Source organism: Apiospora hydei, assembly GCF_038363865.1.
Source record: "Apiospora hydei strain CBS 114990 chromosome Unknown utg000009l_segment0_segment0, whole genome shotgun sequence".
NCBI classification, from domain to species: domain Eukaryota; kingdom Fungi; phylum Ascomycota; class Sordariomycetes; order Amphisphaeriales; family Apiosporaceae; genus Apiospora; species Apiospora hydei.
Window position 1 is genome coordinate 1,968,606 of NW_027117368.1, and position 20,440 is coordinate 1,989,045.

At 51.3% G+C, this 20,440-nt stretch overlaps 5 protein-coding genes across 5 annotated transcripts; 2 read left to right on the forward strand and 3 right to left on the reverse strand.

Moving 5' to 3' along the window:
• Positions 1–4,028: 4,028 nt before the first annotated feature.
• Positions 4,029–5,197, reverse strand: PG997_012397 (60S ribosomal protein uL22; the record flags this gene model as incomplete). Its single annotated transcript, XM_066816711.1, has 4 exons — positions 4,972–5,197; positions 4,552–4,765; positions 4,235–4,422; positions 4,029–4,181 (listed from the first exon to the last, which is right to left on the reverse strand). Exons 1-4 carry the CDS (start codon positions 4,972–4,974, stop codon positions 4,029–4,031), a joined length of 558 nt encoding a protein of 185 aa, XP_066662403.1. The 5' UTR covers positions 4,975–5,197.
• Positions 5,198–5,666: 469 nt separating this feature from the next.
• PG997_012398 (uncharacterized protein) lies at positions 5,667–7,003 on the forward strand (the record flags this gene model as incomplete). The annotated part of the gene is made up of 6 exons (XM_066816712.1): positions 5,667–5,917; positions 5,979–6,031; positions 6,167–6,345; positions 6,401–6,496; positions 6,553–6,886; positions 6,942–7,003. 6 exons carry the CDS (start codon positions 5,667–5,669, stop codon positions 7,001–7,003), a joined length of 975 nt encoding a protein of 324 aa, XP_066662404.1.
• Positions 7,004–7,678: 675 nt separating this feature from the next.
• Positions 7,679–8,866, reverse strand: PG997_012399 (uncharacterized protein; the record flags this gene model as incomplete). The annotated part of the gene is made up of 1 exon (XM_066816713.1): positions 7,679–8,866. One exon carries the CDS (start codon positions 8,864–8,866, stop codon positions 7,679–7,681), a length of 1,188 nt encoding a protein of 395 aa, XP_066662405.1.
• A 2,830-nt stretch (positions 8,867–11,696) lies between these two features.
• Positions 11,697–13,177, forward strand: PG997_012400 (G-protein coupled receptor; the record flags this gene model as incomplete). Its single annotated transcript, XM_066816714.1, has 3 exons — positions 11,697–11,965; positions 12,026–12,292; positions 12,352–13,177. 3 exons carry the CDS (start codon positions 11,697–11,699, stop codon positions 13,175–13,177), a joined length of 1,362 nt encoding a protein of 453 aa, XP_066662406.1.
• Positions 13,178–17,431: 4,254 nt separating this feature from the next.
• On the reverse strand, positions 17,432–19,453 carry PG997_012401 (uncharacterized protein; the record flags this gene model as incomplete). The annotated part of the gene is made up of 5 exons (XM_066816715.1): positions 17,432–17,907; positions 18,166–18,671; positions 18,726–18,802; positions 18,867–18,988; positions 19,045–19,453. 5 exons carry the CDS (start codon positions 19,451–19,453, stop codon positions 17,432–17,434), a joined length of 1,590 nt encoding a protein of 529 aa, XP_066662407.1.
• Positions 19,454–20,440: the final 987 nt, after the last annotated feature.

Below are 20,440 nucleotides of genomic sequence, written 5' to 3' on the forward strand. Positions count from 1 at the left end.
GTGTGTGCACCTACCCCCACCCTCCCCAAGATTCACATTTAATTGCTTCTTTTCCCTCCGACTTTTCTTTCTCGCTTAAACATGCTAGCCTAGAATCCCGCAAAGCGTTGCTGACAGCAGGAAGTCGTGCTGACCTTACGAGTCGGGGAACCGGGTTGCTGCTTCCTGCATTAATACCATCTTCCGGTAAGGGACATTCTGAGTCACATTGATGAGCGAGTCTAGAAGTAAGAGAGAGAGAGAGAGGGAAGAGGGGAAATGGGAGGGACCGAAGGGGGGCGGGGGCGAAGGAGGAGCACGACGGCAGCAGTAGCAGAGCCTCAAAGGTTGTAATTGTGCTGTGTTTGTGGTGCGATGCTGTTGGGGGGAGGACGCTGGTCCCCAGTCCTTGTGGGTTTTCCGAAAACACCAAGGTTTCGTTTCGTTCGTGGATCTCCCACAAAGTCGTAGGGCTGACTGGTTTTGATGGGGAGATCTGATACCTCACTTTATTTCTTGCTGCGTTTGCTTGTCACATCGAATGCCCTTTTTACTGCAAGGTACGCGCGCATGCACTACGGGGGCACCCGCTCGCTCGGGATATCATCTTTGGTCCCGTCATTTTCTTTCTTTTTAGAGTTTCCATCGTGCATGAGAGGATGGGTTCCAGAAGACTTCCCCGAATGTGCAAGTGCAGGGTTTCGTTCGCCCGGTTTGTATGTGACAGACGATCGTGGCAGGGCAGACTTTTCTTCTCGGGCGCGACGCTATTAGGCCTACTCTAATAATAGCACAACGTATAAATCGACCTCCTCTCCTCCTGTTTCTGGAGCACTGGGGCCAAGCGCTGGCTCGTACAAGGATCTGTCTTCTCATCATCGATGCGTCGTTGCTCCAGATTGAAAGGCGCCAGCTGGAATCCAGCACCCGTTACTGTGCGCGGGCCTTAAGTGACACTGTCCACTCAAAAGGGTTGGCTAGCGATGGATTAGGGGGCCGAGGCCCAAAAACCAGAGAGAGGAGCTCGAGGCAGCAGGCGCTCTACGGGCGGCCAGCATTGCCGTTTCCATCTTCTCCCACTCCTCAGATTCTGCGATTGATTGGGCCGACCGGGTCCATTCTTCGACGACGCTGGGCGTACGAAGAAGAAAATGGCCTCGTAAGGCTTCTTTGGCCCCCACCGCCCCGGGGCAATTACGCAGTACGCAGCCAGGATGATTGATGATTACCAACGTGGCATAAAGGGCCTCTCTTTTAGCATCAGGCCTAATACCCAAGGAAAAGTAAGACCTTGTTCCAGGTTCGCAGCATTCCAATCAGTTATTATGAGCTTTCGGTGAAGGCCCTGAATGAAGATGTCCTGTACGGTGTTTGAGGGCAACTTGGCGTAGCATTGCACATTGCGCCAGTGGATGTCGCCCCTTTTCCTCTGAAATCGTTCATCATTATATTGTGGCCACGTTGTAGGTATGTCGAAGGATACTTCGTGTTTTAAATGCTAGGCATAATTTCATTGTACATTCTGTTTCTGTTGGCATCAAAAGTGGCAGTTGCGGTAGGGTGGCATGTACAGTGCTTGTCTGTGTATGTTCAAGGACTGGATCAGGCAACGACGTAGACGAGTAAAAGGCATGAGCATCACTAATGGCTCGTCCTGTAGACATCATACTTGATTATTTCTAAGGAAATCTCTTTCATGGGTCACCCCCTATTCATTTCAGTAGCACCAGTTCAGGGGTGGAGGGAGGTGCCCTATTGCATGCAAAGACGACCCGAACCCTTCGCAAAGGCGTAAACGACTTTAATCACATGCGTTCCTGATGCTGAAGCATCGGGACCATCTTCCACTCCTATTCCAGTCTCATACTTAAGGCTGTGGCGAAGGAAGTGAATAGCTGACCGAGAATCAATGGCGACCAAGTTGGGGGTTTGCAAACAACAGTGGCCAGTCCGACCAAAATAGCGACGAAAGACTGTCCAACAAATGGATGACCATTTAAATGAGAACAGATTGAAATTACGATAGACTTCTGAGATGACATTGATCTGTATGTGCCATGAGGCACGATGGGATGCACATGGGGTGTACTTGTAGACGATAGGGGCGGAAGCAAAACACGGCCAAAACACGAAAAAAAGAAAAGAGAAAAAAGACATTACTGTATCTACGTTTTCTGCAATGAAGAAATGCGAGCAAAGGTGATTTAGGGAATTGAAAAAGGAAAAGAAATGCCAAAAAAAGCTAGGCGTCCTGCGTCAGGATCGAACCATACGAAAAACCCTTTCGGAAACACGAGCCCAAGCAGGTTTATTCTGGCCACCAACTGAGCCACTAGGGCTACTTGTAAGAGTTCATGGTTGGAAAAAGAGGCAGTTATTTGGACATATGAACACACCCCTTCTGGTTACTTGCCTCCTGCCTGGGAGACACGTTCCCCACCAAGCTGCCCTCCCCTACAGGCCACGCAGGTGACATCCCTCAGTGAACTGACTGGCATTGCCTGGCCGATAATTAATTCTCATTGCCCCAACTGCACCTGCAGGAGGCTGCCTAACGCACCCTCGCGATCGGGTTCGAGTGGCAGTCGTGGTGTTACCAAGAACGTGTACGTTCCTCCCGAGACAAATCACAGTATCGTTGCCATCCACAACACAAAGTCGATATCAAGCAGCCTATCGTTAAATACTTTACCCGCGCACAATTCCAAAGAATACGGCATGGGTATCATCTCGTAGCCATATTAATATTCTCTGCCCATCTTGACTTCTGCCCTCGCCAAGTTTACCATTATGAACTCGCCACCAGGTATACGTATGAACTAACGACGGATTCCATGCCAGAGCCTATACAACTGCCATGGTAGCATCACTAGACGTGCATTTAACATCACTAATCATGGGCATGGTGATGCAGAGAACCAGCACGTCAACGCACACTATCCACGAGCCAAGTGGACAGACTCCACTTCACCCGCCCCCTATTCAATGCAGGCACAGCACCAACCATACGACAGAGAGGCCGCAACATACAGCACTCATATGGATGGAGAAGGTGATAAACGATACCCCTTAAGATGACCTTACACCAGTCTGGGTCTGCAAAGGACGGAAAAGTGGCAATGCTTGTAACAATTATGTATGTCCATGTGCCGACAGAGAATTCTGGGGAAGGAGTGGCACAGAGGATCAACAATATCACCCTAGGCGACCAATGCTGTATTTACTTACTTACGAGGCCGCCTGTCAGCGTATGTTCTGGCTGATGGCGTAACAAATAGTCTATGGCACCCCTTTCCTGCCTTCCATCGGTCGATTGCGCAGTACCACGATATCGTGACTCAGGCAACTCGCGGACGCAGGCCGTATGCAGTTTCATCCAAAAGGCATGTGTTTACGTAACAACTCGAATTTGAGTACGTGACGCGACCCGACTTGTCTAATGGCACGATAACACATCTGGTTAAGGGCCCAAGGAGTCGCAGGTATGACTGGAAGCAAGGCTTCATTCAACTTGACCCAGCAATGCGTGACGGAAACGACATACCAGCGATAGTCTTTCGACAAGATGGGCTAATACAGACATCTTAAAGACCGGTGATAACATGTCTGTGGCATGTAATGTAGCTGTTGACCTTCACTGGAAATGGTTGGAACATCACATAACCCCTATCCCTGGATCAAGACCAGTAATGTAATAAAATGCTCATTGCAACGTTCGTATTTCGCGTGATAGTCTAGAAGGCAGACGGCTCGACGTCTTCCCGTCGAGACCTGGTCTGCCGGGTAGCCCCTCCACCTCAGATGAATGGTATGTTCACATTTCACTCGTAGTGTTGCGTCAGCCGCCCGACATATTACCCAGCCTGTGCCATCAAAAAGACGCTCGGAACTTTTCATTTGGGAGTCGCGAACTTAATTTTTTATTCGCAATGTGCATGCCAGAACCCTGAGACCCATGCTTGAGAATGACCGCCTTGACACCAGATGAAAAGCAATACATCCCCATATCCGTATCTCGCCTATCTAACCAACCCCATATCACCATTCGCTTATGCGGAGGTAATGGCCTTGCGGCGGGCAGCACCACGCTGTCTGCTGCTCAGGTGGGCATCGCGGTTGAGATCCTGGGACTTCTGGACGACCTCCTCACCCTCGGTCAGGATGAGCTCGATGTGGCAGGGGTTCGACATGTAGGGGTTGATCTAAAATCCGAATCAGCTGATTATCCCTCTTATCGAAAGCGAGTTATACGTACGCGACCGTGGGCACGGTATGTGCGGCGGCGCTGCTTGGGGGCCTGGTTGACCTGGATGTGCTTGACGATCAGGTTGGAGGTATCGAGACCCTTGGAGTCGGCGTTGGACTCGGCGTTCTTCAGGAGACCGAGAAGGAACTCGGCAGACTTAACGGGCCATCGGGCGCGGGAGACACCGAACTGCTTGCCTATTTGCGTGCCTCTGTTAGCACTGAAGCTCCCTCGCAATGCGCAGAAATTGACTCGGTCGATTCAGGGTTCCAATCATGTTGCCCCTCCAACACAGCCAAAGTATTCGTGGTGGTGGCATTTTGTACCTTGAGCAGTGCGGCCAGTGCTGCCGGCGTATCGGCGCATGGGGACAGCCTCCTTCTTCTCCTGGACGTTCTCGAGGAAAGTGACGGCGCGGGCCAGCTTCCAGCCGTTGATGGCCTGGGCAGTCTCGCGGGTGTTCTTGAAGGACACACGGAGGTATTGGCCGCGGGCGCGAGCCGACTTGGCGGGCGCAATCTCGGTGGCGGCGTATCGAACCTATTTCACCAAGAGGCTCAGTTAGTCTCGATTGTCCCCATGGCAGGAAAAATTGTCGAAGTCGAATTCCTCCCCCGTGACGTCTCCCAACCGGTCCGCAATTATTTTTTCGCAGTCTTGATACATCAAAATTTCCAAGCCGCAAGAGAGACGCCGTTTCGGGAGAGGCAAGACGAGAAATCGATCGATATCAGACTTTCACGTACCATCTTTGCTGTAGGTTAGTGTGGAGATGGATTCGAGTTGTTGTCGTCGAAAATTGTTCTCGGGTCTGGGGGAGATTTTCTTGTCAGTCCACAACGAAATGTTCCTTCCAGCATGAATCTTTTCGCCGCGGGCTGTCAATCCGCTAGGGCAAGCGTAATCCGTGTGCAGTGGGACCCACACCTGCACCAGTTGGGATTGTCGGTGGGTGGGTTAATCCGGCCGCCGATAGGGTTTTGCAGCCCTAGTAAGCGCGACAAGCCCAAAATGACAGCCGTAAATCGACTTGGTACAACAGGATGAATGAACGAACTTACCGATGCGTACGGGACTTGTATGTTGATGTGAGTAGCAAAATTGCAATTGCCTCCGAAACTGCAGAGAATTGAGGACTTTCCTCTGATATCTGGAGAAGGAATTTCTGATTGGTCGAGGTCGAGGCCGCAGATTGACCCACTCCCGGATCAAAGCTGCGCCGCGATAAGCTGATAGCTACTCGTTAGGCTGGAAATTTTTCTGTTTGAGATAAGCTTTTAGAGCTCCGGTGCAGTTTTTCTAAGGGCCCCCAGCAGCTCAGGAAATTTCTACGAAGGCAGAGTTACCTCTTTGCAATTGCCCCGCGAAACTATCCTCGACACATTACCCAACGACCGACATCGTTTGACTACATTTCACACATCCTAACTACTCATCAACAATGGGTTTCGCACCACGAGGTCGGGGTGGTGATCGCGGCGGACGAGGCGCTCCCCGTGGAGCCAGCCGCGGTGGTCGTGGAGGCTTTGGCGATCGCGGTGGACGTGGTGGTGCCCGTGGAGGCCGTGGTGGCTTTGGCGACCGCGGCGGACGTGGTGGCCCTCGCGGCGGACGCGGTGGTGATCGTGGCGGTCGCGGTGGCCGTGGTGGTGCGCGTGGTGGTGCGCGCGGTGGCGCCGCTAAGGTGGTTGTGTAAGTCTACCAACAATGCTTCGCGCAAGGTCGTGATAAACAATCGCTAACATCACAACAGTGAGCCTCACAGACACGAAGGTATCTTCGTCAGCCGTGGCAAGGAAGACCATCGTAAGTAAAGCGCAAGCTCCTTGGCCTCGGCTCTGGACTGGACTTGCACCAAGTCAAAGTCTTTGAGATTGGGATATCCCAAGCTCATGCCGAGGCTGCTTTACCAGTGGCATTGACTAATTACCATGTCTGCAGTCCTTACTCGCAGCATTGCCCCTGGCCTCGAGGTGTACGGAGAGAAGCGAATCTCAGTCGATGATACCACCAAGGATGCCGATGGCGCTCCCGTCTCAACAAAGGTTGAGTACCGTGTGTGGAATCCTTTCCGATCCAAGCTGGCTGCTGGTGTCATCGGTGGTATCGACAACATTTACGTACGTATCGCATCTCCGACTTGGCTCGAATCACAGTGCTGACCGATTTACTTAGATGAAACCTGGAAGCCGTGTTCTTTACTTGGGTGCCGCTTCTGGTACCTCGGTATCCCACGTCGCTGACTTGGTTGGTCCCAGCGGAAACGTTTATGTAAGTTGACTTGTTCCTTACCAAACATAATCTTGAGCTAATCAAACAATTTTCAGGCTGTCGAGTTCAGTCACCGAAGTGGACGTGATCTTGTCAACATGGCTCAAAACCGAACAAATGTTATCCCTATCGTCGAAGACGCCAGACACCCTCTCCGATACAGAATGCTGGTCCCCATGGTCGACTGCATCTTCGCCGATGTTGCTCAGCCTGATCAGGCCCGTATTGTTGCCCTCAACGCCCACATGTTCCTGAAGGTTGGCGGTGGTGTTGTTATCTCCATCAAGGCCAACTGTATCGACAGCACGGCTGCCCCTGAGGCCGTCTTCGCCCAAGAGGTCCAGAAGCTGCGAGCAGAGCACATCAAGCCCCAAGAACAACTCACTCTTGGTATGTTAAACCCAATGTTATTCTCCCAGCCCTGACTTGACTAACAAATGACCAGAACCGTACGAGCGAGACCATTGTATCGTTATTGGACAGTACCAGGGCAACCAAGCGAAATAAGGGGTAGTAGACTGGGGTTGTTTATGTTGCCTGAATTACTATCACGTGTGTGACAATCACGACTGCTGCATGGGGCTACCATGATGCATCGGCGAAAACGGCGTTTTGGGAAAATGGCTTTGCTTTTAACATGTCTTCTGTACAGCATCTAATGGTACGGCGTTACGAACTGGTTGATACCATACGTAAACATCTTGTCCCTTCAACTCGATCTACTTTACGAAGATTGACGAGCGATAGCAATGTAAGCTGTGATCTATTATTTATTCATATATACTGTGTGTATGGTGTGTTCGTGCTGTCTAGATTTCTCTCTGTCCGGCCGCATTGCACTCTGATCTTGCTGGGCCATGCATGTGAGAGGGATGATTGTAGTAGGACGCGATATAGTGTAGGCAACTTGTCTTGTGACGTCATATGTCCCCTAAATATTGTCTGAAGTATTGAAGATATTACTAGCACACTACCCAGTTGCGGTTAGGGGCGATCTCTTACTGTTTGACAGTCTAAGTTCATGTATAGAACCTTGCATCATCAGTCTGTTTACATGCATCATTATACATGCATCCCACCGATGTTAACCTACACGGCCAAGCAAAACGGATTAGCCTTAATCACAATCACCAAAGTTTAGTATCGGATACGATACTTCTGCAACACTTCCGGCGAGGCGGTTCACCTGGCATGACCGTTAAACCCACCTTGATTGCCCGCATTCGGCTGAGACCATTCGCCGACTTCTATCGATGGGACATTAGTGATCATGCTTGCTAGAATGCCGGATGATGAGACTGCGCTGTGATTCGCCACTACGCCGGACGATGAGTTGAGTTGGTTTGCTGACTTACCGAGTGGTGATACTCCGCTGGTGTTTGCAAAGCCTGAGCCGGAAGGTGTCTCTCTGAATGGGTCAGGTTCGAGCGCCATGGATTGGTAGGGCTCCTCCGGAGGTTCCTCGAGCGGGTCCTCTGTCCCCTGGTCCTCCTCTAGCGAATCTATACCAGGTTGCTGGCACCAGGGTGCGGTTGCGGCGCCGACGCCACTATGACCGGAGGACAAGCCCGGGCCTCCGCGTCCGTTCCTTTCGTACCCACCAGACCCTCCATACACCCCGTGTCTTCTGTATCCTCCAGGTCCTCCATATCTAGTGCTCGGAAACACGTTTGGGAGGAAGTTGCCAAAAGTGTTGTTATAATAGTAGTAGTTGTGCCTCCTGTCATCCGGCTGCTGCTGCTGTACAACGATCACCCTGATCTCGGGTTCGGGCTGCCAGTCCATCTCGTCGTCCGCCCCGCCCCCGAACGGCACGCCCACCTCCTCGCTCCACTCGACTATCGTCGCCGCCGACGCCACGAGGTGGTTGTGGAGGGCGTTACGAAGCCGCACGTTGGCCTTTCGCACGGCGCGACAGTCGTTGCAGTCGTTGCAGCCGTATTTACTGTTGCTACGTTGGGGATAGCGTTTCTGTTTATATTGCGGTTGCTGCTGCTGTCGTTGTCGTTGGAATGACGGGAGGTTCAAGTTGGACTGCTGCTGTTGCTGATGTGGCTGCTGCTGCTTAAGAAAGGGGTTGTTCTTGCTGTTCCCGCGGTGGCGGTTATTCCGGGAAGTGTTCTGCTGAGCCTGGTGTTTCCGAAGCAAGCGTGTAATCGGATTGTGCGGTACGGGCGGCAGATCATCCACAGGGTCGTCGTCCTCCTCGGCAAATAGGGGTGGAAGTGCAGGGTCCGAAAGGAAGTCGACGTCATCGTCTGCTTCGGATTCGAGGTCGTCATCCTGCTGTCGGCCGTCCTTCCACGGCCCATTTCTTCTATGGCGCGGTCTGCCCCGGCCAGTGTCCCGGCCACCCCTGACGTCTCGCATGGCGACGTTGTTGTCGTCGTCGCGTTCGTCAAAGCGATCATGGCGACCGCCTCTGACCGGCCGGCGGCGGCCCTCCCTCCCCGGTGTCTGGGTCGGGCCATATCGTGTCTCTCGTGCCCGGGGTTCGTTCTTGAAGTATTGGTTGTCTGTTGAACCCCTTGGAGAGTAGTGGAGTTGACGCGTTGGAAAACCGTGTTGTAGGTGTCAAGTCACTAACTATGTATGAGCTTGTGGTTGGTTGAGCAGCGGAGAGAAGATGTTCCAAGTCATCAGGGGTGTCAGATGTGGTCGAGAGAGAGGGCAACTCTTCTTATCTATAAGGCCAGAGATGGAACACCCCCGGCATGACATCGAAAACGCAGACATGGTTATCTGATGAGTTTGAAAGATCTTTATACATCTTGACTGTTCTACTTTCCTCACCGGGGTGTTGGTAGATTGATCCAGGCAAGGAGCCCCGTGTCATCATGGGGTTCAGAACCAGGAAATATGAATGGGCAGAGAACAAAGGAGTTGTTATGCAAAAATGACTATAACCGAACAAGAGTTTCTCTTTCGCTTGGGCCAGCACATATCACCGAGAAGCGGGTTGAATCGGTAGAATCGAGCAACTCGCCAACCCCCGTGCTGGTGGGAGGGCTCTTCTAGGGGTCAAATCTGAAAGATTGCCCACATAACAGAGAAGGTTGTCTTATGAACACGTAGCTGGACAAAGAACTGCCTGGTGATATTCAGACCTCAGGGGATATGCTCATTTATATCCATTGACAACGACTTTCTTCACTAGATGTAGCACAACCACATAACAAAACACAAGCCTTGGGCCTTACGCATGGCATACTCTGCAGTCACAAACCATGAGGGGCACCGTGACACTCTGGTGAAGGGGATCGAAGTTGCTAGGCAGGTTACTCCATCTCTATTATACTGATGGAAACTACACGTGCTTGCAGATTCAAACAAAAACACCCGTGCGTGGTTCCCAGCTTGACCTTTTTCTGAAGCTCAATAAAGGCAATGCACACTCCCCTTCATACGCACTTAGCTTTATGGGATTGAGGTGGAGTTTACCCACGTAAGTGCCAGACACGAACGGACGTTTTCATGGCATTGGTTTGGACTCCAGCCCAGTCTAGCTCGAGTAGCCTTGCTTGTGCCATAAGGTGATGCCGGTCGAGTTTCCATTGCCCAGGAACGACTCCCAACCTACACTTTTATGCAACGGGAAGCAAATTCCAGTCCACTTAGCTTCTCTCTCTACTTCACACCGAGAAGATTACACATATGCAAGAAAGAATGAGACATACCACTCGCCTGAAGATCGCGGTTCCTTTCTTAGTCAGAGTAGAATGATTCAGAAATTTTCCATACATGATTAATTGAGCGGTGAAGATGACATGGAATCCTACCGCCTGCCTATGACAGATATTCGTTTATATGTTTTTGATCAGAATGCGACAGCAAAGGAGCCTGCCTGGCAGGGCATATCACGAACTCGAAAAGGGCAGGAACGGGTTGCTTTGACACTTGCTGGCTGGTATGCTGCCATGTTTAGATTCTCGGTGCAACATTGATGTATTACATTGTAAGTGGTACGTAAATGTATCAATCCGTCATGGGCGGGGCCGGAGAGTTTTACTGTTTTCCCCCATTGTCCAAAACGTGGCAACCAGGATCTGACAGACCAAAGGTTGAGCAGTTGAGGTTCCAATGTGAGGGGCTGCTTGCTTCAAACCGCTACCCACACTTCTTCTTTCCCGATGTGTAATATCATCCAGGAACATGAATCTAAACCATTGATTGATCTTTCTTCGCCCAAGGTACCTGCTGCATTCACATCTTGGAGCAATTGAACGCTAAGGTCGTATGCGTGGCTCGAAGAATCATCAATGTCATCCCACGCGATACACCATGGGGATATACCACGAGGCGAACCACACCACGAGCACTACCTGTCGAAGTGCCGAAGTGGCCGTGGGGTTATGTATCACTGTTCCCCAGGGATCTTCTCCGAGGAAAATTTCCATGACCCCTGCTTCAGTGTTGCCAAATGGGCTTTACCACCTCTCTATTGACCCCCTTGCTTCCCAATCTTGGCGGGTTGGGGTATGGCCACATGCCTGCCCCTGCCCAGTCCAGACTTAGCTCTCGCCCTCATTGGTATACCTGGACCCGCAGGCAGTTTCCCATTCAGACAGATTCGCAAGATCCGGGGCACGCACTCTCCTTGTCCAGTTCGTCATCCAATAAGGTAGGCATGTATCCCTACTCAATACCATGTCTAACACAGACTGCTTGGTGTGCTACCTACTGCATCTTCTCAAGTTTCCATACTACCCACAATACACTCTCGTATACTCCGTAGTTCCGAGTGGTGCTTGTTACCTCGCACGCATCATTCCCCTACCTCTTGGTAATCTCTTACGCTTCCTAGAGCGGCAGGCCTGACGCTTATTCAGAGCGACTAAGATGACAACATTGTGTGACACCCTTGCCAAAAGCTACCTCCTACATATAACTCTTCCTCTTCCTCTGCCGGCTCCGCATCCTTATCGCACTTCAACGGATCTCTCGCATATTCTTCAGCATATCCATCTGTATGCTCAACAGTACTATTACGTCAAGCTACGCTGGCGGTTCCTCCTTCATCCTCTCTCAAGCTGCCCATACCATGAGCCAATGGTCCTAGAGTGCCCAGTGGTGCCAGGAGAGAGAAATCAGCGATCCGTCTCGTGGGGGTAGTTTGGACTTCAAGGTGTACACCACTTCGATATATTCCTTGCGACCAAGAAGCTGCTCGCCCCAACGGCAGCCAGCCCACAGTCTAGCGATGGCAAACGATTCGGACACGCTCAGTGAAGGGAAACTCGATGCTATCACTATCATTGAGAGGACTGGTTCTGTATTCTCGTTGCTAGGATGCATATTCATCATTATAAGCTTCAGTTGTTCCAAGGCGTTCCACAAGCCGATCAACCGGCTCGTATTCTATGCATCATTCGGCAACATGATGAGTAACATTGGCACCCTTATGGCAAGGTCCTATGTTAACGATATCGACGTATTCGGTTGCCAGTTTCAAGCCTTCTTGATCCAAATGTGAGTCGCCCGCCACCTGGTAGCCTGGACGCCGATCACAAGCTAATCTCAAAGCCACAGGTTCATCCCGGCAGACGCTCTTTGGACTTTAGCCATGGCGATCAACGTCTATCTTACATTCTACTTCAAATTCGATGCCATGCGCTTGCGAAGCATTGAGATCTGGTATTTCCTGGCTTGCTACGGCATCCCATTCATCCCGGCCCTTACATACATATTCATCTCTAGCAAGGATGACATCCGGTTGTATGGGAATGCCACGTTGTGGTGTTGGATCTCGAACACTTGGGATGTCTTTCGCATCGCAACATTTTACGGCCCCATCTGGTAAGTCCGCTGCCTTCACCAGTATCCGTACTGCGGCCCCAATCTCATCTCATATACAGGCTCGTCATTTCGATTACCGTCTTTATCTATCTCCGAGCTGGCGGCGAAATATACAAAAAGCGCAAGCTGCTACGTAACTTCAGCAGTAGCGCGACGCAACATCCCGAACCCCTGACCATGGATGACCCATTCTCCACTAAGACGACCGAGGTCACAGTCACGTTGGAGGATTCTTTGGAAACTATCGGGCTTGCAACATTTGGAAATGGCAAGTCTGAGGTATCTCATGCAACGCCTGCCGCTTATTCGGTCACTATAACGTCGGACCATAACAAGCGCCACTCTCAACGCGAGCCTACGTCGTCGCCAGAACAGTCCAGCCAAGCCAATGCGAGGACAGCTGCTCCTATTACACGTCACGGGGCAGGAGCGGCGCAGAAAAGGAGAGTGAACTTCGAAATCAACAGTGCTACATGGTCTTACGCAAAGTGTGCCCTCCTCTTCTTCACGGCTATGCTCGTCACCTGGATCCCCTCATCGGCCAACCGTCTCTACAGTCTTGTTCATCCTGGAGAGACCTCTTACCCATTGGAGATAATGAGCGCCATAGTCTTGCCTTTACAAGGGTTCTGGAACGCTCTTATCTACGTGGTTACCTCATGGTCGGGCTGTAAGATGTTCTTTTCAGACGTATTTCGACGATCGGGACGCTCCAAGCCCAACGACTTCGCCAGCGAGTTCCACGATCGGCGGAAGGGGGCTTTCAAGCGCTCTGCTCGAAATATCCACATGAGTGGTGCCGAGAGCGAAAGTATGACAGAGCTCGCATACGACAGTCGGCCCACTTCGAATGAGGAAACGAAGCGCGGAATCAGTATTTCGTAACAGTGTAGAGAAAAGAGTGTATCCTAATGAACGGTTATACAGGTATAGCCTCTTGGGGTGCCAACAGGAATGCAGCGAAGGAGTTACTGGCGTCATTGGAAACCCGCCAAAACATGTCAATTCGTACCCTAATTTCACAATCCTTCATAAACATTGTCTGCTTTTAATGTAATGTACCAGTCCGGACGACTGGTTGAGGCGATCCACTAGAATGGGACAGGCAGACATCGCCAGTAAGAAACCAACGCAAGCAGTTGGAAGAGAGCCAATTACTGATAAATTCATGCATATTTTATACATATAAGCCATCTTGTTTTCTACTAGTATATATAAGACCTACCTTAGGTAGGTATAATAACACTGGACTTCAAGGCCTAACACTTGGCTCTACGGTATCCCAGGGAGAAAGTGATGTTGTTGGGCTGTGTGCCTACGCACCATTGGCCTAAGCGAAATGTCCCCTTTCCCGTAGCGTCGGGTCAGGGTCTGCTCACTGCTCGATTGACCCAGCGGGCAGTCCGCCACCCATCTCACTGTCCAAGTACTTACTCCTTCGTTTCTTTCGGTTGCCCCGGTCTTCGGGTCCATACATTGACAGAACCTCACCTACGCATGCCCTCATAATGCAAGAAATGGTAAACTCTTTCCTTTCTTCTCGATCAACCTCACGATCATTAATCCGGCTGGGCACCTTGACCTGGTTGTTGCTATACAATGGTCGCATGGAGGCCGAACGGACTACACGGCTGCCGACATTGCATTTTCTGCCGTGCCTTCTGGACGATGTCGACAATAGTCCCTAGCGAGAGCGTTCATTGAAGCTAGCACGGACTGTACGGTGCCTCCGTATTGCTGCAGTGTGCTTACCCACATCACTTGCCTCGATGGATCATGTAAGAGCTCTTGATACATGCACACTTACTTGTCACTCGCTTACATGGCGGGGGGCTCCTAGGGAAACAAGAGAGGGAGAAAAGAAGAGAGAAGGGAAAAAAGTGATCGTCGGTTTCTGTACCTCCTCGCGCCGAAACGCATGCTGCAAGTAACCATACATTTTCATCAATCTTTCATTTATCTCCCATCTACTCACCCCTGCCGATGACCACTGTTTTCTAGCCGGCTTCCGGCGTCTCGCCCCATGGGCCAATTCCCTTTGCTAGGTAGGTAAATTAACCCCCATCGCATCGCCGGTGTGTTCGAGGGACTCCCTCACGTTACTCAATGCCTTCTGCTTGTCTCACATTCTGCTCTTCCTATTCTGGACTTTTACTTTCACTGTTTTGGGGCATGTATGCCGCGGTCGGGCTCGGGATCCTACGTGGAGAGTACTTATGTAAGAGAGGATCGACATGCGAGCACTAAAACAAGTTACGTCTTACACCCTCTGTCACACGACAGAGCATTGGTGGTGAGAAAGAGGGCTGAAAAGCATGGGGTGGCATCAAAAGCCCTTTTCTGCACTTTCTCGCAGCCAACCCGTGATGCAATTCGCCCTCATACGACAATCGCCACTGCCAGCCAGTCCTTTGGGCCGCAGCCACCTTGCGAAATGCGACAAGAGCCTTGCTCCAAAAACGAGTGAGAATGAGCCGCGACCAAAAAGGGGTGGCGAGTTGACACAGCGTGCGATGACAGATAGGCATTCTGTTCGGCAATAATCATTGGGTCTTGTGGTTTCATTCGGATGCAGTAGTTATTGACCGCGCGTATACTGGCATATAGTTATTGTGGGTGGTCGTGTCTGCCACTTGTCAACATGCATACCAGGTAGATGATAGGTGATGAGGATGGCAGAATTTGATCGTCTATCTGTTCATTGACAGGACAGGCCTTCTCCTGTCATCACACGGGGTAACATGGCATAACCCGCTAAGGAACGATATATACTAGTAGAACTAATAAGCTGCCCAAGAGATGCTCGACCACCACCTTGGCGTTGGTACCCCTACCCCCTCCAAATTAGCTAACCATCAATGCCAAGAAAGCTTGGGGAGGTGGGGGAGGGGGGTGAGTGTCAGTGTAAGCGGAGCGAGTCGGGGAAGATGCCCCCAACATCTCAGAAGCTTGGCCGCAATCCGGGGAACCCAGGATGTAATGGGTACTACTATATGTAGCTAAATAGGGGTTTTAGGGTTTGACGCTTACCCTACTGTTAAGGATTGCTGACCGTCGAGACTCCCATCCACACACCGATATGTAGGCCTTTGCGAGAGGAAGAACAAGGGTGGCCGAGATTGCGAGCAGCATTGCCACGGAGATTGGGTGTAGAGATCCTACAGTAGCCCTGGTAGGATCTGCTTCGAATTCTCGCCAACGGCAAGGAACCCCATTCCCGACGCTCTTGTACGCCCGAGGAAGGCATGCCCGGGCCGGTTTGGAGTTTGGCCAACATGATGTCAATACGCTGGGTAAAAAGGGTGGACGCAGCTATTCCCACCAGCACCCACCAGAACCATGCCAATTTGATACCTGATTCCAGCATGCCTCTCCAGGCTAATTAGCACGCTGGATGAAGCGTGTGTGATTTCAACCCCTGTGACAAAAACAAAAGTCAAACACTTTGAAAGACGTACACAGCCGGCATCACTTGTGCGTCCGAACATGCCGAAACGCCGTCCCGCCGCTGTGTCCCTGCCCTTGTAGATCTTGCCATCATATGATAACACCCAGGCGGGAAACAATTGAAATCGGTCCTGGAGCCGGCCAGGTGCCAGGGTTGGAGCCAATACCGACATGCAAGGGCCCTCGCGCACGGTGGAAGCACAACAAACAATATTGAAAAGGACGGTTCTCTCTGTTTATCTTCACATTATACGAGGAAAGGGTTTTGCGGTTGCCTGTTCGCGAACCTGGGTTGGCGAATTAGGAGGCCAGGAGGCTGAAGAAGCCTCGCCGTTGTACCGTCGATGCAACCTTTCCTGCAGAAGCGAGACGAAGGCTACCAAGATACTCAACGGTACCGTTGAGGGGGTTCCAATGTATCGTATTCTTTGCTGTTTTGCCGTTGAGGCGTCAATCTGCTCCAGTGTTTGGCAACTGCACAATGCCACGGGTACGGCATGCAATTTGCTTTCTCGAAACGCCCAACACGTGTTCCGAAGCCTGGGGAGGCGAAAAGAACAAACATGAACAGACGAGAGCCGAGTTATGTATTGGGATTTTACCAGCAAGCCGTGCGGCATACTTTGAACCAAGATGATCTTCGCAAGCCGGGAGATGTGAGCAGATTTCCATACCTGCCTGAAACGGCTTCGAACCAGCTTTCACGGGTGGACAGCACACACACAGAGAGAAAGAAGCATACCTATTGGCATCAGCTCACGCAAACATACCGACTCGCAAAAATGACTTATAATGCCCTCGATGCCGCTACGCGATGTGATCGCAGTCCAGCATCGCATCGTCACCTGTGATTGTTTCAAGACGCCTTGCTTCCTTCAGAACCCTTTGCGGTTTCGAAGCCTATTGGTATATTCTCTCCTGTTCTGCCGTCACAGTATAGGTGCAGCTGCTTCTGTCTCGTTACGTCTCATCGGCCAGTGCGGGGGTTCCGTATCACTACCCCCGAAGACGGCCCTCACTCACCTCATCGGTTGCGGTGAGAATGCATGTGCCTGCATTCGCCTATTTCTTTTCTCCGGCGCGCATACTGCACATTAAACTTCCGTATGTGCTTTGCGATGAACTCTTGCTGCTGCGGTGCCAATCTCCGTCGGTGGCCTTGTAGTCTTCTGCTTGGCATGTTGCACCCACCCAAGGGCAAACAATTTTCGTCATTCTCTCCCTTGGGCCATCCCGGTGGGTCGCAAACAGGCATATGGACTTTGCAATACGTCGAAGTATATGACACTCTATGTACCTTAGCTAGCCTAAGAACCGGCACAGGCAGCGAAGTTACCTACCTCTGATGCCACCCCAACGGTGCAACACTTGGGTTGTACCTGCTGTCACGCCAACATTCTGACATGGACCGGGGAACAGTCACTTGCAGTAGAGCCAGCTGGGTCGTCCATGAGTTTTCAAAGCGTTCAGGCTCAGCTGCTGGGTTTACATTTCCCTCATGGCCCAGGATTCAACTTTACTAGGATTCAAATGCGACTTGAGAAATTTTAAAATGGCGGGCGCGAATCTATCAACTTTGACATACTCCCAGATTGGTATCTCGAAATGTCAGTCTGTAGCCAAATCCATCTCATCGGACGGACCCCTTTACTTGCCCACCTATTCATGATAGTGTACCCAAAAGCAGCTGGTTTACCGATCTTCCTTCACGGCGACTATATGAGAGTGCTGCCAGTAGGTTCCAAGCTCGATACACTCTGTCACTATATCCCTTTCTTCCCACCACCACCGGTTCGCGCGGACAAAGCTGCCCCACACCTCCTGCCAAAGCATCCTCATGACCAAGCATCGCAATTCGGTTTTGATGCTGGATTGCTTCTTGACCCCTTCAATCTTGTCCAGTCCCTCTGGGATAGCAGGAACTGAAACGGTTACGATAGTGCTGCCCTTTCCACGCAGGCGGCCCAATCCTAGCCAGGCTGGCAGTGTTTCGCTTGGATAGGTGGTGCGAGACGACTGCTCTAGATTGATTAGGAGCTTTTCAAAGAGCCACTGTCGAAGCAAAGGTCCCATAGAAGCTGACACCGGCTGAGGATCGATAATGGTAAGGTGTAAAGCTCCTCCAGGAGCGAGACATCGGTGAATGTGTCTCAAAAAAGGGGGTATCTCTGCCGAAGCAAAGAGTGCTGGCATGGATAGACATGTGACTGCCGAATACAATTTCGGAGGTAGGGGCCGCGAGGCAGCAGTCGACGAGATTGCCGGCACTAATATCGGCTGGACGTTAGGGAAGAGGCTAGGGTAGATGGGATTCTGCGACAGGTGTGATATCGTCATCGTCGGATGTAAAGCCGCGAGGAAAGATGCGGATGCTTACAGAGTGAACAGGTCAGCAACTTTTCAGGATGATTCGTCAGGGGGCTTACCCTGGGTTTCGTAGATCGCGAGGACTTTTGGAGGCCGCGAGGTAGATTGCAAGTCGCGAGGTGGTATGGTCTGATCAAGACTAGCATACCCCTCTCCTTGATGTAAAGCAGAGAACATCCACCTCTTCTTGTTCATCTCCAGTTCCTTGTAGACCATAGCATCGGTGGCGTCTCCCATTCCGGCTTTGAGATTAGCTAAGATAAGCTCAGGACCTGCGGCAGCCATGATGCGCACTTCTCTTTGAAGAGCCGAAAGACCGGGTGACAGATAATGAATCCCGTCACTAGGAGCTGGAGACTGAACTCTGTGCTCTAGCGAGGAGGAAGATAGCTCTCTGGTCAATGTGCAATCCCACTCGTGTGGAGGCTTCCAAGCATCTGGGTTCCCTAACTGTTCGGTTCCATTCCAGCCAGACGTATATAAACTCGCAGCGCTCCGATATTCAGGGGGAGGTGTCTGCGGCGGAAGGAGATACGGACCAGAGTTGTCGAATGGGCGAGGAACGCTACACATAAATCAGTAAGAAAATAACAGATACTATGAAGAGAGGCGTAGATACCCTTCCTCTGGTACTTCGGGCAATGGAGGCGTCTCGGCCTTTACCCCATCCGACGATATTTGGACTTCCGACACAAGCTGGCCAACATCAGGGTTGGAATTCCGCACAGAGACTGTAATCTCGGTACTTTTGGTTACGAACGATGACGGTCCAAGTGCTTGTATCAAATGTTCCGACTTTGTTGACGTCGAGTCTCGCTGGGAAGCCGCGCTTAAAGTCGTCGAAGTTACAAGAGAGGGCTGGGTCCATTTGGAGTTGACTGACTCTGACGTTTCTGCAAGTAAGTTGACTGTTCAACCAAGGTACAAAGCCCACTTACCTCGAGACGAAAGGCTCAGGCTACCATCCAAAGCCTCGGGTACACTGTCGCGGGTCACATTGCTGCTGCTGGCTGGCTTGACAGTAACTGCAGAATCGTCCTCGTGGGACAAGAGCGCTCTGACGCCATAGCCAGACGTCCTCTGGCTCTTCGGCTCTTCCGCCGGCGTCTGCGGCGATGAAAGACTCTGGGTCGCCGGTTTGGACGGCGCAGAAGCCTTTTTCCGGCTTTTGCTGGAAAACAACCCAAAGCTTCTCTCGCTAGAGGCGGAGCTGCTGGCCGACGTGGAATTCCTGCTGATGTCGGTCTTTTTCTTCTCCTTATCCCTGCTTTGCGCTTCGAGCTCTTTGCGAATTTTCCTCTCGCCCACGAGCTCTCGATTCGGATCGGTCCACAAGACATCGAACATGACGTCTGCCAAGTGAGGCCAGGGGCGGGTAAGGAATAATTTCAGTGGGCTCCTAGCGTTGAATTGAGTGCAGTAATATGGCCTCCCCCTATGAACTCGGCCGGGGTAAAATGTAGTAAAATGGCTGCTTATCTGGCTCGATGATCGGAGGTCTGGTCGAATAGCCGCACTCGTCGAGATCGTTTCCGGCTGAATTTCACATGCTGCAAATCGATGCAATAGGAGATCTACTGGGAAACCTGCAGTCAACGTCGGGGCATCTAAGTTAGGGGCCGCAACCAGTATCGAGTCGAAGACCAGCCACGCAGATATTGAACTCACACCTGCGAACACTTGCTGAGCGTAAACACGGACGATACGCAATATGGTCTTAGGGATGCAAGGCGGGATGGGCGATTTCGGTGCCAGACAAGGGCGAGAGGAATTGGGGGAATGCGACGATAGGAAAATGCTCGAGGTTTACAAGGCGTCTCTTGAATGCATGGACGTGGAACTAAGACAGTATTCCGTAGCCGTTGGTTTTCTGGGGCTTAGGCTTGGAACTCCTCGAGGCAGGTCGCAGGGAAGGTGCGATCCAAAAGGGAGATCGAATCAGACGCACCCACCCGAGAGCGCTTCCCTTTTGGGCGGATACTCGAGGTCAACATGGAACACATACCAATGATCAGGGTATTGTATTCCCAGGTATATATGTGCTAAGTAGTTCAGAGATTGGGTTCGTTCCTCGACTTCGATTGGTCCTGCCCAGTCTGGGTTCCCATAGTATCGTATACCTGTTAACTTTTTCACGGCCAAGCATAGGAGAAGGCAAGCTGCTATAGTTCTAGACCCTTTTCAGTGCATTTACATTCAATTTTCGTCCCAACCTCGAGGGAGTGGCTATGTATCCGCTTGGAAACGTGACTGAGAAGTGGTCAGGTCAAGCATCTGCGTGGGACAAATGAATTAGGTACAATGCCAAACTCATGGCTTGCTGTCGGGTTTTCT